Genomic DNA, 13,279 nt, shown 5'->3' on the forward strand with positions numbered 1-13,279 from the left:
CTCTGACTGCTAGCCTTTCACGGCTTATCCGTTCAACCGAATTCGACGAAATTTGGTACAGAGTTAGCTTACATCCCGGGGAAGGACATAGGCTACTTTTTATGTCGGAAAAACAAAGAGTTCCCACGTATATCATAAATAAAAGTTCACTCACACATTTGACATAATTTTATATTAAAAAAATACTTTTCGATTTCAAAAACGTACACGCAACAATGATTTCTTAAAACTACTTATCTAGTAATAGTTATTTATGTATCAAGTGCGCAAAGTACAAAATTATAGGTTTCATATAGCGCCTAGTTTATTTTTACGTACCTACACTTATCATACAATGTTATTCAATAAATTAATAAAAAAACAATAAAACATGGACTTGTAATGATATTGTAATAGTCAAGTATAATAAATTAATTTAAATCAATAAAAGCACTGACTTTTATAGTACCACAATGGCGCCGATTCTGTTGGCTTTCTCATAACTAAATTTATAGTATCTGCATCTTTTTTCTTTTTAATATTGCTAAAATGGGACAGGACATGAATTTTACATTTAATGGCTATGGCATTTAATTAATTAGTGCACGCGACCAATTTAAACATTAGATTCGCGACTGGAAGCTAACGTCACGAAGTTTGATAGCTCTAAATAAAATTTGAAACTGTTAAACTGCGTCTGTCCTTTTCATATTACATTAGTATGAAGACGATGCGAATTGTCTAAAATTTGGTTGTGCTCAGAATCAGTACCAATATTATGTAGTAATTGAAATACAGTTTTTAACCTTTACTTACAACATGATGCTATAATAAAACACTTCTATATCACATACATTTAAAAAAAAAAGATTCCGACGAATTGAGAACCTCCTCCTTTTTTGAAGTCGGTTAAAAAGATGGCGGCTTCAAAACACTTAAGTTGTAGTTGGAGTGTAGTACAGATTCATGCAGTTATCGTATTGGCCAGCCATATTGGTCACACCAAAATTTTACCGCACATGTGCGATAATGATTAAGTAGAATGAAATGTGTAATTCAAGTTATATACGCGACAGGTCGAGATGGCAATCGGGGAGGGGACACCCGCACAGCCCCCGCGTTAACTATATTTGTATACTAGCTAACCCGCTCTGGTGGAGTATTTCGGACTGGGAGTGTCATCGTGAAGCCGTTGCTTGATACCTAAAATATCAATTCACTATCAGAAATTCTCAAATCCCCACGATATAGGACTTTAGTACTTTGCAGCATCAGGATTGAGAAGTTAGGATCCGAAGTTCAATGATGTAGCCTATGCTTGGTACCTAAATTAATTTTGCATCATCCGCAGTTACTGAAACATTATAGTTTAGGAGTGCTGTACCCTACATCATCAGGGTTGAGGAGTTGAGACTTGAAGTCTGAGAATAAAGTCGTTGCTTGGTACCTACAATATGAATTCACTATGAACACTTCCTGAATCTTGATAACTCAGGCGGGCAGTAACCCTGCAGCATCAACGATTAAGGAGTTGAATCCAGAATTTTTTATGTGACCACCACGAAAGCTTTTTTGTTGATTTAAAAAAAAAATTGCAAATCGGTCCAGAAACCTCGAAAAAATCGATGTAGAAAAAAGAACCACCTCCTTTTTGACAGTCGGTTAAAAACCGATGACCTTGAAATATTTACGTAACAATCTTTAAAATATCCCCTTTCTAACAAAAAAAGAATAAATGAAATCGGACTACACGTTAATGAATTACAACTCAGTATACATTTTAACTTTCATCCCCTCTCCTACGGGAACCATACTGAATTTCGGGATAAAAAGTATCCTATATTCTTCCTCATAGTATGACCTCAAATCGTACCAAGTTTCATTGGAATCCATTCAGTAGTTTCAGCGTGATGCGCGGCCGTGATACAGACAGACAGACAGACAGACAGACAGACAGATAGACAGACAGACAGACAGACAGACAAAAATGAAAAAATTACAGTTTTGGGTTCAGTATCGATTATAGAGTGCCCTTGAAAAAAAAATTTCAAAATATCTTCAATGTACAGAATTTGACCTGTTACAGTTTTATTATAAGTATTGATAGTAAAAAGTAATTTGTATTACACGTTGAGCTAAGTCGATTACTCTAGTTCTCCTAGAAAGGCAATAATGCGAAGTTTTTAAGCGTAGTAGCACATGTCGGGTATGCACTAGTTCATGCGGCGTCGTACAACACTTTAATATTACTAAAATACACAGGTTTATCTTCCATAATGTTCATATTGTGATGTTTGGGGTCGCAAGCACCCCACGCTTGCTGGGCTATGTCCATCTCGCTCACACCCGCCGATACAGAGCCGAGAGGTTGAAGCTGTCCCTGTCACACAAAGAAACAAATTCTATGAGAAAAATTATAAACACGCTTGGCACATATGACACAGTGTTAGAGACATTTCATTTAAAAAACCGGCCAAGTGCGAGTCAGGCTCGCGCAATGAGGGTTCCGTACTACAGTCGTATTTTTTCGATATTTTGCACGATAATTCAAAAACTATGATGCATAAAAATAAATAAAAATCTGTTTTAGAATGTACAGGTGTAGACCTTTCATATGATACCCCACTTGATATAGTCACTCACTTCGAAAGTTGAAAATACTAATTATTAGTTCATGACCACAATTTAATTTTTTTGTGTGATCTAACCACAAATTCACCGTTTTCAGATTTTTCCCCAAATGTCAGCTATAAGATCTACCTACCTGCCAAATTTCATGATTTTAGTTCAACGGGAAGTACCCTGTAGGTTTCTTGACAGACCAACAGACAGACAACAAAGTAATCCTATAAGGGTTCCGTTTTGCCTTTGGAGGACCGGCGGGGTGATTACGTAAAACTTTGCAGTAGCGACAGCAGTAGCAATGCGACAGTTCATTTGCTGTCTCTCTTCTTCTTATTTTGCTTTGTGGCTATTGCTGTCTCTCTCTAGCCGCTGCTTTGACAGCAATGATCGCGAGTTTTACGCCTGTCGCCAGATAACCCGCGGAACCCTAAAACCTACTTCATTTTATAACTGCAGTCCAAGTATTAAAGTGTCATTTCTTGTACGATGGTACAGAACCTTTCGTGTGCGAATCCGTCTCGCACTTGGTTTAAATACTCACCGGTCTGTCTGAGCGCCGTTTCCCTCTAGCACGCTTGGGCCACGGCTTTTTGAGGTGAACGTATGTGATGTGCGCGCGTTTCTCGCTCGAGTGCTTGAAGCATTTGCCACACATTTCACATTTGAACGGCTTGAGACCCGTGTGGATCTGTAAAGAAATACTAGATTATACAACAAGGGCGTAAAATGAGTTTTATGAACGACATTATCTCAGACTAAACAGATAGAATAGCTCTGAAGAGTGATAAAGACAAAAACACTTTTTTTTTCTTTCTTTCATCATCTTGGCTTTCCAATACAGTAATAAGAACCTCAGGTTCTCGGCTAAGAACCTAAGGTTCTCGGCTAAGAACCTAAGGTTCTCATCAATAAACTTGAGTATATTGAGGTGTTTACCTTTTTCACTAAAGAACCTAAGGTTCGCAGCCAAGAACCTAACGTTCACATAGTACAACTATAAGAGTATATCAAGGACTATACCTTTTTCACTAAAGAACTCAAGGTTCTCCTAATCAAACTAAAAGAGCATATCAAGGACTATATCTTTATTACTAAAGGACCTAAGGTTCTTGGCCAAGAACCTAAGGTTCTCATAATCAAACTAAGAGCATATCAAGGACTATACCTTTAGCACTAAAGAACCTAAGGTTCTCAGCCAAGAACCTAAGGTTCTCATAATGAAACTAAAAGAGCATAATATCAAGGACTATACCTATCACTAATTACCTAAGGTTCGCAGCCAAGACCCTAAGGTTCTCGTCAACTCACCACCATATGCCTCTGTCTGTTGCTGTGCGTGGAGAAGCTCTTCCCGCACAGGTTGCACACATACGTGGCTCGGCTCTGGCTGTGCACGCGGCGGTGCGCGACCAGCCGTTGCTTCATACGGAAGGACTTCCCGCACGCGTCGCACGCGAACGGACGCTCGCCCGTGTGTACCCAGCGGTGGTCTTTCAGAAGTGCGTAACTCTGGAAAAAAAACTTTAAGATAATATCGCTTCTTCTTCTTATTTTGCTTTATGGCTTTCAGTTGATAATTTCGCTACAGTACGACAAGGCTCTTTTGGCACTTGAATGACAGTGACAGGAGGGCGTGGTTGTAGAACAAACACTGCCAGCCTCAGAACAAAGACTATTAGAAGTAGCCCTATTGTGACACTTGCTGTTAGAGCGAGATAGTTTTCCTTTAAAATTGATTATATATACTACTGCTGTGAATTTTTTCACGTTCCTATATACTACCATTTGGCTGATAGAGGGGGGGGGGGACAACAACACTTGCCTCTAATAAAAATTAGCACTTTAAAACATCATATTTTACAAACGGATCTAGAAATCGAAAAATGATGTTCCCACATCCACAGTATTTTTAAAAGACCTATTCAACGATACCCCACACTATGGGGTAGGCGAGAAAAAAAATCATCCCCACTTTACATGTAGGGAAGCTACCCTAAAAAAATATTAATCAAAATTTTATTTCACCACTTTGTCGGCGTGATTAATATTTATACCCATGTCAAATTACAGATTTCTAGCACTAATAGTCTCTGAGATTAACCGAGGACGGACGGACGGACGAGCCGAAACTTTAAGGGTTCCTTGTTTACTACGGAACCCTAAAAATATTCATTTAATTTCAGAAAAAATAGACGCCCGTACAAGACTGCGGTTACAGAGTACTTTTTTCATTATATGGGTCCATAAGAAAGCTCAGAGTCACTCAGCGGGCGATGGAGAGAGCTATGTGCGGAGTTTCTCTACGTGATCAATAAGGAAATGAGGAGATCCGTAGGAGAACTAGAGTAACCGACATAGCTCAACGGGTTGTGAAGCTGAAATAGTCCATAAAAACGATAGACGTTGGGATCTCATGGTGCTGGAATGGCAACCTCGCACCAGAAAGCGCAGCGTTGGAAGACCCCCCACTAGGTGGACAGACGACATCAAAGGAGTCTGTGAGAGCCGCTGGATGACGGCGGCGCAAGACCGTGGCGTGTGGAAGTCCCTACAAGAGACCTATGTCCAGCGGTGGACGTCTATCGGTTGATGATGATGGTAGAACTGACCTGGAACATTCTCCCGCAAGACTCGCACATGAAGGGCGACTTCATGGAAGGGTACTTGGTTCGGTTCTTGTCCGGGTGGTGACGCCTGAAGTGGCCGTGGTACGCTCTAGAGTCTTCTAGTTGCATGCCGCACTGGAATAATTTTATTTTATTTTATTTGGCCAAACCAACAGCTTAAATTAACATATTATAATCTTGAAAATTAAATAACTAGAAGCTAATAAGTTCTCACAGGTAGAAACAAAATTAAAATTAAAAGAACACAATGAAAAGCAAACTATAACTAAATATAATTACGTTATGCTAGCAAACCAAATTAATAAACTTTGGCGTACACTATTCACATTGGCATAAAATAAATCTATATAATAATATAATAATAATATATAATAATATTTATTTATTTAAACAACTCAGTACAGTAATCAACTCTCTGGAATCCTGACCCCTAAACTAGGAAATCCCGTGTCTTAGGGGCCAGTGCCTTCCTAAACATAAGATATGGATAGTTAATAATTTACAGCTATGCTGGATTCGATATAAATTAAGTTTAGATTGCGAGTAGCGCGAGCAATGAAGGAGATAAATAATAGAATAATGGTTATTTATTTTGCAAGTGCGCAAATAAAAACATTATAGCCCTGACTTCGCGAGTCAGAATTTCTCGCAGAATTCTGCGACGATTGTAAAGGACCACACGAAACGCGGAAAACGCGCGCGGTTGGAGTATCGTCCATGTATATTTCGAGAAGACACGTTGGCATGCGGAATTCCGCCTGGTTTGTCGCTGACTTCTGGCTTTAGGAGTTATGAGGGGATGTACAAACTAACCTGTTCACAAGATATCGGACCTTCCGCTTTCCGCATCTGACTAGGGTACATTCTTCTCTCGTTTCTCTCCGAATTATCGTTTTTGGACTTTTCTTTGATTTCCCTGGGTTTCCTCCCCTTTGACTTTTCTTTTACATCGCTGGAAAATAAGTAGAAAAGGATATTTAATGTTTTAGGGTTCTGTACCTCAAAAGGAAAAAAGGGATCCTTATAGGAACACTTCAGTCTGTCGTGTCTATCAACTCGTGTACCGAGGGTTCCGTACTACAATCGAATTTAATCGTCATTTTGCACGATAAATGAAAAACTATTATGCCTAAAAATAAATATAAAAAAACTGTTTTCAAATAATACCCTACTTGGTATAATAATCTTACTTTGAAAATTGAAAATAGCAATATTTGTTCATGAACACATTTTAATTTTCTTCTGATGTAACCACAAATTCACGGTTTCTAGATTTTTACTCTCATGTCTGCTATAAGACCTACCTTCCTACCAAATTTCATGATTCTAGGTCAATGGGAAGTACCCTATAGGTTTCTTGACAGACAGACAGACAACACAGTGATCCTATAAGAGTTCCGTTTATCCTTTTGTGGTATGGAACCCTAAAAAGGGGGGTGTAATGAGTGGAACACCCCCCTTTTTAGGGCAAGTGCAACAGTGCAAGGCCTGCATGAAGGTCGATGAAACACCGACGTGCTCCTAGAGTGCATGGGCGTGCCAGAACAACGCGAACGCCATTTGGGTTCCCCAACCTCACTCCATGAAGTCCTCGGCATCCTTAGATGGCTGGAGTGAAGACTTCAGCGGGGAGGGGCGATGCACGCACAACAGACGGAAACGTTTAAGTGCGGAAACCAGCCCAGAGCGAAGAAGAAGAAGAACGGGCGGTGGCAGTGCACCAAGCACCCAGATGGTGAGGGTGAAATTGCTTGCGGTGGCGTGCGGTGCGGTTGTAGAAAAAGGAGGGTGGAATGAGTGGATTGCTTACGAGTCGGTGTTATGTTTGGCGGAGACCTGGCGATGCCGCTTGTACGCAACTTCGGACACGAAGCGGACGTTGCACAGCTCACAGAATGGACCGTCTTCAGGGATCTGCGATGATAACATTATTTTACTCCCACAGAGGGCTGTAATCGGCTCTTTACTGGCCGCACGCCAGCAATCCAAGAAATCCAAGAGGACTGTAATGGAAATTGCTGGACAGTTTCTTCTTTAATAAATTAGGTTTTTTAGGAACACGATTTTACTAATATTCGCACTTATTACTATTTTTTACAGTAAAGAGAAAAGAAAAAGAGAGTAAAAGTGGACAAGGAAGCACTTATCTCTACCAGTGCTGTTCAGGGAACAACGCACGGGAGACGTGCGGGGGACGGAGGCAGCCCCCCGCACGGGACCGGCGCGCGCGCACTTTCACGTCTTTCTTAATATAATATGGCGGCTTGCAAAATCTTATTGTAACCTTGTTAATAATAATGACATACGCCTTGGTGATAATGTTTATGTTGTCAGTGGCGTGCAGGTCATAGAGGCATAAAAGCACTGCTTACCTAATTGAAATGGCTATGTGGTCATTTTTCATGATGACCTGTCATTAAATAGGTAGTTAGCTGACTAATGCTTACCCTAGGTTCAAACCCTGTGCACGCCACTGTGTGTTGTATTGAACGGACGGTGTCTTCCTTATTGAACCAGCCCATAAGATAATAATCACCGGCGGCAGTCGAACAGTGCTGGAGAGATCTCTACCAGTGCATTTTACAATTCACACGAATTTATTAATAACTACTATGTCATTGATTTTTTAAAATCTATAGTTGACTTAATTTTTTAAAATTGTTATTGAATATTTTTCATCGTTTTGTTTTTAAAATATTTTATTTTTAAATTAATATTTATTTTTATTTATTAATATTTTAAATTTATTTTTGCAGTAGCGTATAGCTAGCTCACTTACCTCTCTATCATCGAGGCGATGTTTGAGCTTCTTGTGCAAGTCGATGCCCTTTTCGCTGACGAAGGAGTACCCGCACAGCGCGCAGACAAAGTCGGAGGGGTGCTTGATGCGTATGTGGCCCATGTACGTCGTGAACTTGACGAATTCGTCCGGACAGTGCGGGCATTGGTACTTCGTCCCTTTGTGCCATCTTTCGTGGAGCCTCGCTGTTTGTCTGAAAAAAAATTGGATGCAGTTCATTCATACGCTGTAGAAGTACTTTCACAAAACTAAACTTTGAGAGAATGAGACGAATGTAGAGTATCAGAAGTAGGATAATTGTAATTTGTAGGGTTTTTATTTATTACAATTTAATTTAAATAAATAAAATAATAAATAAATAAATAACCTTTTATTTGGGACCATAGCGCACAGTACAAAACAGAACAACACCAGACAAACGTACATAAACAAAACAAAAAAAAACACAACAAAAAACAGAGCATGAAGACAAAAAGATCACAAATACTTAAACTAATACGTACGGCTTTCGATTTTAGAAATTACTTTACATTTTATTCTACACGTTCAACGAATTTTTTGAAATGTCAGTGTAACATGGTTTTGAACGAATTATTGTGTATTGCCCAGAACAAAATAAACATTATGAACGAAGATAGTATCGTTAAGCTTTTTTTTATTTTTATTCAGGTACAAGTTAGCCCTGGACTGCAATCTCACCTGGTGGTAAGTGAAGATGCAGTCTAAGATGATAGCGGGCTAACCTGGAAGGGGTATGGCAGTTTTTTGTATTAAACCCATACCCCTTTGGTTTCTACACGGCATCGTACCGGAACGCTAAATCGCTTGGCGGCACGGCTTTGCCGGTAGGGTGGTAACTAGCCACGGCCGAAGCCTCCCACCAGACCAGACCAGAAATTTAGAAATTATAAAATTCCAAACCCCTGCCAGGAATCGAACCCGGGACCTCCCACTAATAAGACCAGAGCGCTCACCACTGCGCCAGGGAGGTCGTCGAATGTGTTATGTGTGGATTTCACGTTTTCTTACCCGGAAATTAGTGTCGCTGCATTCGCTTCTGACTCGTCACGACACAACACGACACGTCAGTATATTTCCGGCTTTAATCCACACGGACGAAGTCGCGGGCATCATCTAATTATAGGTATCTGGATCCAGCCTAAACTTACCGATGTGTGGTGATATATGGGCAGGAATTGCAGCTAAACCTTTGTGTGTGGTGTGCGGTGATGTGTTTCCTCAGTGCGTGAGAGTGCTTGAAATGCGTTTTGCATATTTCACACTCGTATTCTCCGCATTGCTGCAAAATAGATTATGATATTAATATAGACTAGATGATGCCCGCGACTTCGTCCGCGTGGATTTAGGTTTTTAAAAATCCCGTGGGAACTGTTTGATTTTCCGGGATAAAAAGTAGCCTATGTAAGTCCCCGGGATGCACGCTATCGCTGTACCAAATTTCGTTAAAATCTGTTGAACGGATGGGCCGTGAAAGGCTAGCAGACAGACAGACAGATAGACAGACAGACGGACAGACAGACAGACACACTATCGCATTTATAATATTAGTATGGAAGTATGGATTAGCTCGCGCGAATTATGAGCGGAACAACACGAGTCTCTGTCGTTCTTGAGTTTAAAATCTTAAGGTCATGTAATAGGGTAAGTCAGATATTTTACTTGCAATAAATCGTGAACTTTTACAAAAAATAGGATTTGTTTTTGGTTTTTTTTTTGGTGTCATCAGTAATCATCTGTAGTATCAGCTCTCTTCGTTATTGCTAGCGTTCTAGTTATATCCTGTATAACACAGAGTCCTATACTAACTTATTATCTCCGTTGATACAGTACAGTGTGGCTGGATAAAATTAAAAATACTTACATCAGTATGTCTAGACATGTGTCCATTGTAAGCATCTTCATCCAGAAAACCTTTGAAGCATAGCGTACATTTAAATGGAGAATTCTTATAGTTCGCAGTGTCTTGTCTTTTCCGTATATCTGCCACTTGCTCATCAAAACTTAGATCTGTTATAGTAAACAAAGTTTCATTCAAATCCGTGTTCAAAAACGGTTTTCTTCGTCTATCAATTTTCGGTTCGATAACTTTAGATTTGACTTTAGTTTTTTTGGTTTTACTTTTCTCTTTTTTCAATATTTTCTTGCGTTTCGTTTCTAAAGGTAAGCTGTCATCTGTAGAATAGTCATTGCAATCGTTATTTGGTAAGAAATCTGTGTCGTTATCACTGTTTTCATTTTTAACGTTATTCAAAATATCGTTATTCATATTAACGTTATCGTTATCTAAATTATCGTTAGTTAAACCATCGTCAACATTTCCGTGATTAAAGTTATCTTTGATTGAATTAACATGGTTTAAATTATCGTTAATCGAAACTTCATGGTCTATAGTTAACTCTTCTTTGGTTTCGACATAGTTTTGATCTATATAAGTGAAATCTTCATGTTTAACTGTGACAGTTTTCTCATTTACGTTAATTTTATCGGAAACAGTTAAGTTATCTTCTACATCTTCTAAGATATATAAATCACAATTGTTAGGTTCAAATTGTTTTCGAACTAATTTTGATAACAGGTTGTTTTCATGTCTGTTTATTGTTTTTATGTTTTGGATTGTTATCTGAAAATGTACAGAATTCCTTTTTAAATATACAAAACCAATTTTTTCCGATTACAAGTTAGCCCTTGACTTAGCGATCTAAGTAGTGATGTGATAGTTCGCGACAGGTTGAAATGGCAATCGGGTAGGGAACGCCCCGCACACACACGCTAACTCGGTGCGGGCAAGCGCGGGTGACGTGCAGGTGTACGGGGCGTCCTTCCGTCTCATACCTCGATTGCCATCTCGACCTGTCGCGGACTATAATTATAATGGAATTTAAAAAATTCAAATGAAAATGTTGCATTTGTATTATTTTATCTGTGAGACCAACAACAACTGAATCTATTTTCTTTCTTTCTTTCATGGTAGTGAAATACTCACAGATTTGTGTTCTTTGACCAATCTCAACATAAGTGAGTGTGCACGCATGCTTTTTTCCCTGAACTTGTTGAAGTTCACAAGTCTGTGCGCACACTCTCCACATAGCGTCTTGGGCATCTTGTCTTTTTCTTCCAACTACAAACAAAATGTTATTTACACAAAACCTTTTGAAATGCAAACAAAGAACCAAATTTATTTGACTATTCGAACAGTTAAATGTTTGAATATTCCAACAGTTTGAATTACATGTTTGAATATTCAACCCGCTTAAATTAAATGTTTGAATATTCAAACAGTTTGATTTTAATGTTGGGTATTCAAACGGTTTGAATATTCAACCCGCTTAAATTAAATATTTGAATATTCAAACTGTTTGAATATTCAAATATTTGATTCAAACTGTATGAATATTCAATTATTTCATTCAAACTGTTTGGAATATTCAAATATTTCATTCAAACTGTTTGAATATTCAAACATTTAAAGAGAAGTGCTTTGAGTTTTCCAAATGTTTGTCCAATTTATTCTTGAACTGGTTAACAGAGCTTGACATAATCACATCCTTGGGCAATTCTCGGCAAACTCTGTTGGTCAGAAAGTGTTTTAATGGATTTGACGATGCCAATTGATATTGTAATTTCATATCATGTCCCCTTAGTCTAGGATTTTGAGAGCATGTTTTTGAGAAATAATTCTCAAAAACATGCTCTCAAAATTTCGGACATTGTAATAATTATTTATGTAGTATTTTGTATGAAGAACTTACTGCAATTCCAGTCAATGTTTTGTATGGTTCTCTAAGTTTATATTTATTGAATGGGTACATTTTGCTCTCTGTATCCAGGCATATTAGGCAGACCTACAACAAAGATATATTATTTTGAAAGAAATAAAGAAATAGTGCGAATAAAAAATTTAAAACACTAAATAAATCATGCTAAGTTTTGGCTAGCGTTTTGGTTACACCCTGTACATATGTTACAGACGTTATCTAACACCTTGTATACTTACATGCACCACTAAAGGCACAGCATTCGCCCTGACTTTCCTCAAGCCAGTCTTAGATACATAGAAGTCATTAAACAAGAAGTGCTGGGAGCATACAGCCGCTCGGGTTGGTAGACTTGCTTCATCTTTGTTGAGAGCTCTCAGCCAACACTTCCTAGAGCCGGGGTCAACTGGGAACCTGCAATACATCACTAGTTTAATTACCATAAAAAGAACTGCTACAGATTGTGCCGACCCTTAACTTTTTTTTTAAAGAATATTAGACATATTTATCATGACTAATATTCCCCTTTCCCCTCCAACTAAGCGTAAAACTTGTGCTAGGAGTGGGTACGACAATAGTGCAATCGGTGGGGTTTGAACCGAGGACCTTTCTGATTTCAATCGCTCTTTTGAGTTATTGAGGCTATTAACTGTTAGATGCAGGTTTTACGAAATCGACCTACTGAATTAATCATCAACATCAAGCTCGATTTTGCGTATCCCTTCTTTCTTTATAAACATTATTTATATTGTTTCCTATAAAATATACATAATATTTACTGTGAAGCAATTTAAATTCTTCAGGAAGGAATTCACGTGAACAGAGTTTATAAATTGATCGAAATAAAATAAAATATGGAAAGGTGTAAACACCAAGTTTTTAATACCTACGTTTTTGTTATAAATAAACGACTTGCTTACTTGTGATACGTGATTTCACCTTGCGATCCAAGCGTATATTTTGAAGAATTATTACAAAACGGCACACAGCATCGCATTTTGAGTTTTTATTTAAGAAAATATTAGTTTGTTTTTTATTTATCTTTCAAACATTCAATAGCTCATCGATATTTTTTTTAATTCACATCACAGCGTCTTCGAACTATAAATCTCAGTAAATTATATTTTAATAGGTACTTGTGATACACAATCTTGCTCAAATATTTATTAAATCAAAGTTTTCATTTACACTTATTTTAAAAGTAAAAGAAAAGATTAAAGGTACAAACAAATTAAAATTCGCCAAAAAAATTGACACCACCACAGACCAGTTAACCGGAGGACACCACAGAACACACCACGTAAAAGGAACACACAGTCAGAACACAGAACATTGAATATCGCTATGATATCGCTGGCCATTGGCACCTTTGGCCAAAACCAAAGAGTAGGTATATATAAACATTACGTTCTACAAAACCTAGCCAAAATCTGGCCAAAATAGGTCAATGCCAGTTCCCTGTTTATTATAAT

At 38.3% G+C, this 13,279-nt stretch overlaps 1 protein-coding gene across 1 annotated transcript; it reads right to left on the minus strand.

Annotated features, from left to right (window-relative positions):
- Positions 1-153: 153 nt before the first annotated feature.
- On the minus strand, positions 154-13,069 carry LOC117994990 (uncharacterized). The gene is made up of 13 exons (XM_034982967.2): positions 12,728-13,069; positions 12,047-12,221; positions 11,802-11,894; positions 11,036-11,170; positions 9,914-10,672; positions 9,201-9,331; positions 8,011-8,224; positions 7,042-7,145; positions 6,045-6,183; positions 5,214-5,345; positions 3,913-4,113; positions 3,146-3,292; positions 154-2,359 (listed from the first exon to the last, which is right to left on the minus strand). The coding sequence occupies exons 1-13, from the start codon at positions 12,802-12,804 to the stop codon at positions 2,198-2,200; spliced, it is 2,469 nt and encodes an 822-aa protein (XP_034838858.1). The 5' UTR covers positions 12,805-13,069; the 3' UTR covers positions 154-2,197.
- Between the last annotated feature and the right edge of the window lie 210 nt (positions 13,070-13,279).

Source organism: Maniola hyperantus, chromosome 28, assembly GCF_902806685.2.
Source record: "Maniola hyperantus chromosome 28, iAphHyp1.2, whole genome shotgun sequence".
NCBI lineage: Eukaryota > Metazoa > Arthropoda > Insecta > Lepidoptera > Nymphalidae > Maniola > Maniola hyperantus.

Excerpts from the sequence above, each read along its gene's own strand:
- LOC117994990 (XM_034982967.2), bottom strand. The coding sequence starts at position 12,804 with ATGCGATGCTGTGTGCCGTTTTGTAATAATTCTTCAAAATATACGCTT. Across the intron at positions 12,222-12,727 it reads GGTGAAATCACGTATCACAA|GTTCCCAGTTGACCCCGGCT; the intron begins GTAAGCAAGTCG and ends GATGTATTGCAG. Across the intron at positions 8,225-9,200 it reads CCATATATCACCACACATCG|ACAAACAGCGAGGCTCCACG; the intron begins GTAAGTTTAGGC and ends ATTTTTTTTCAG.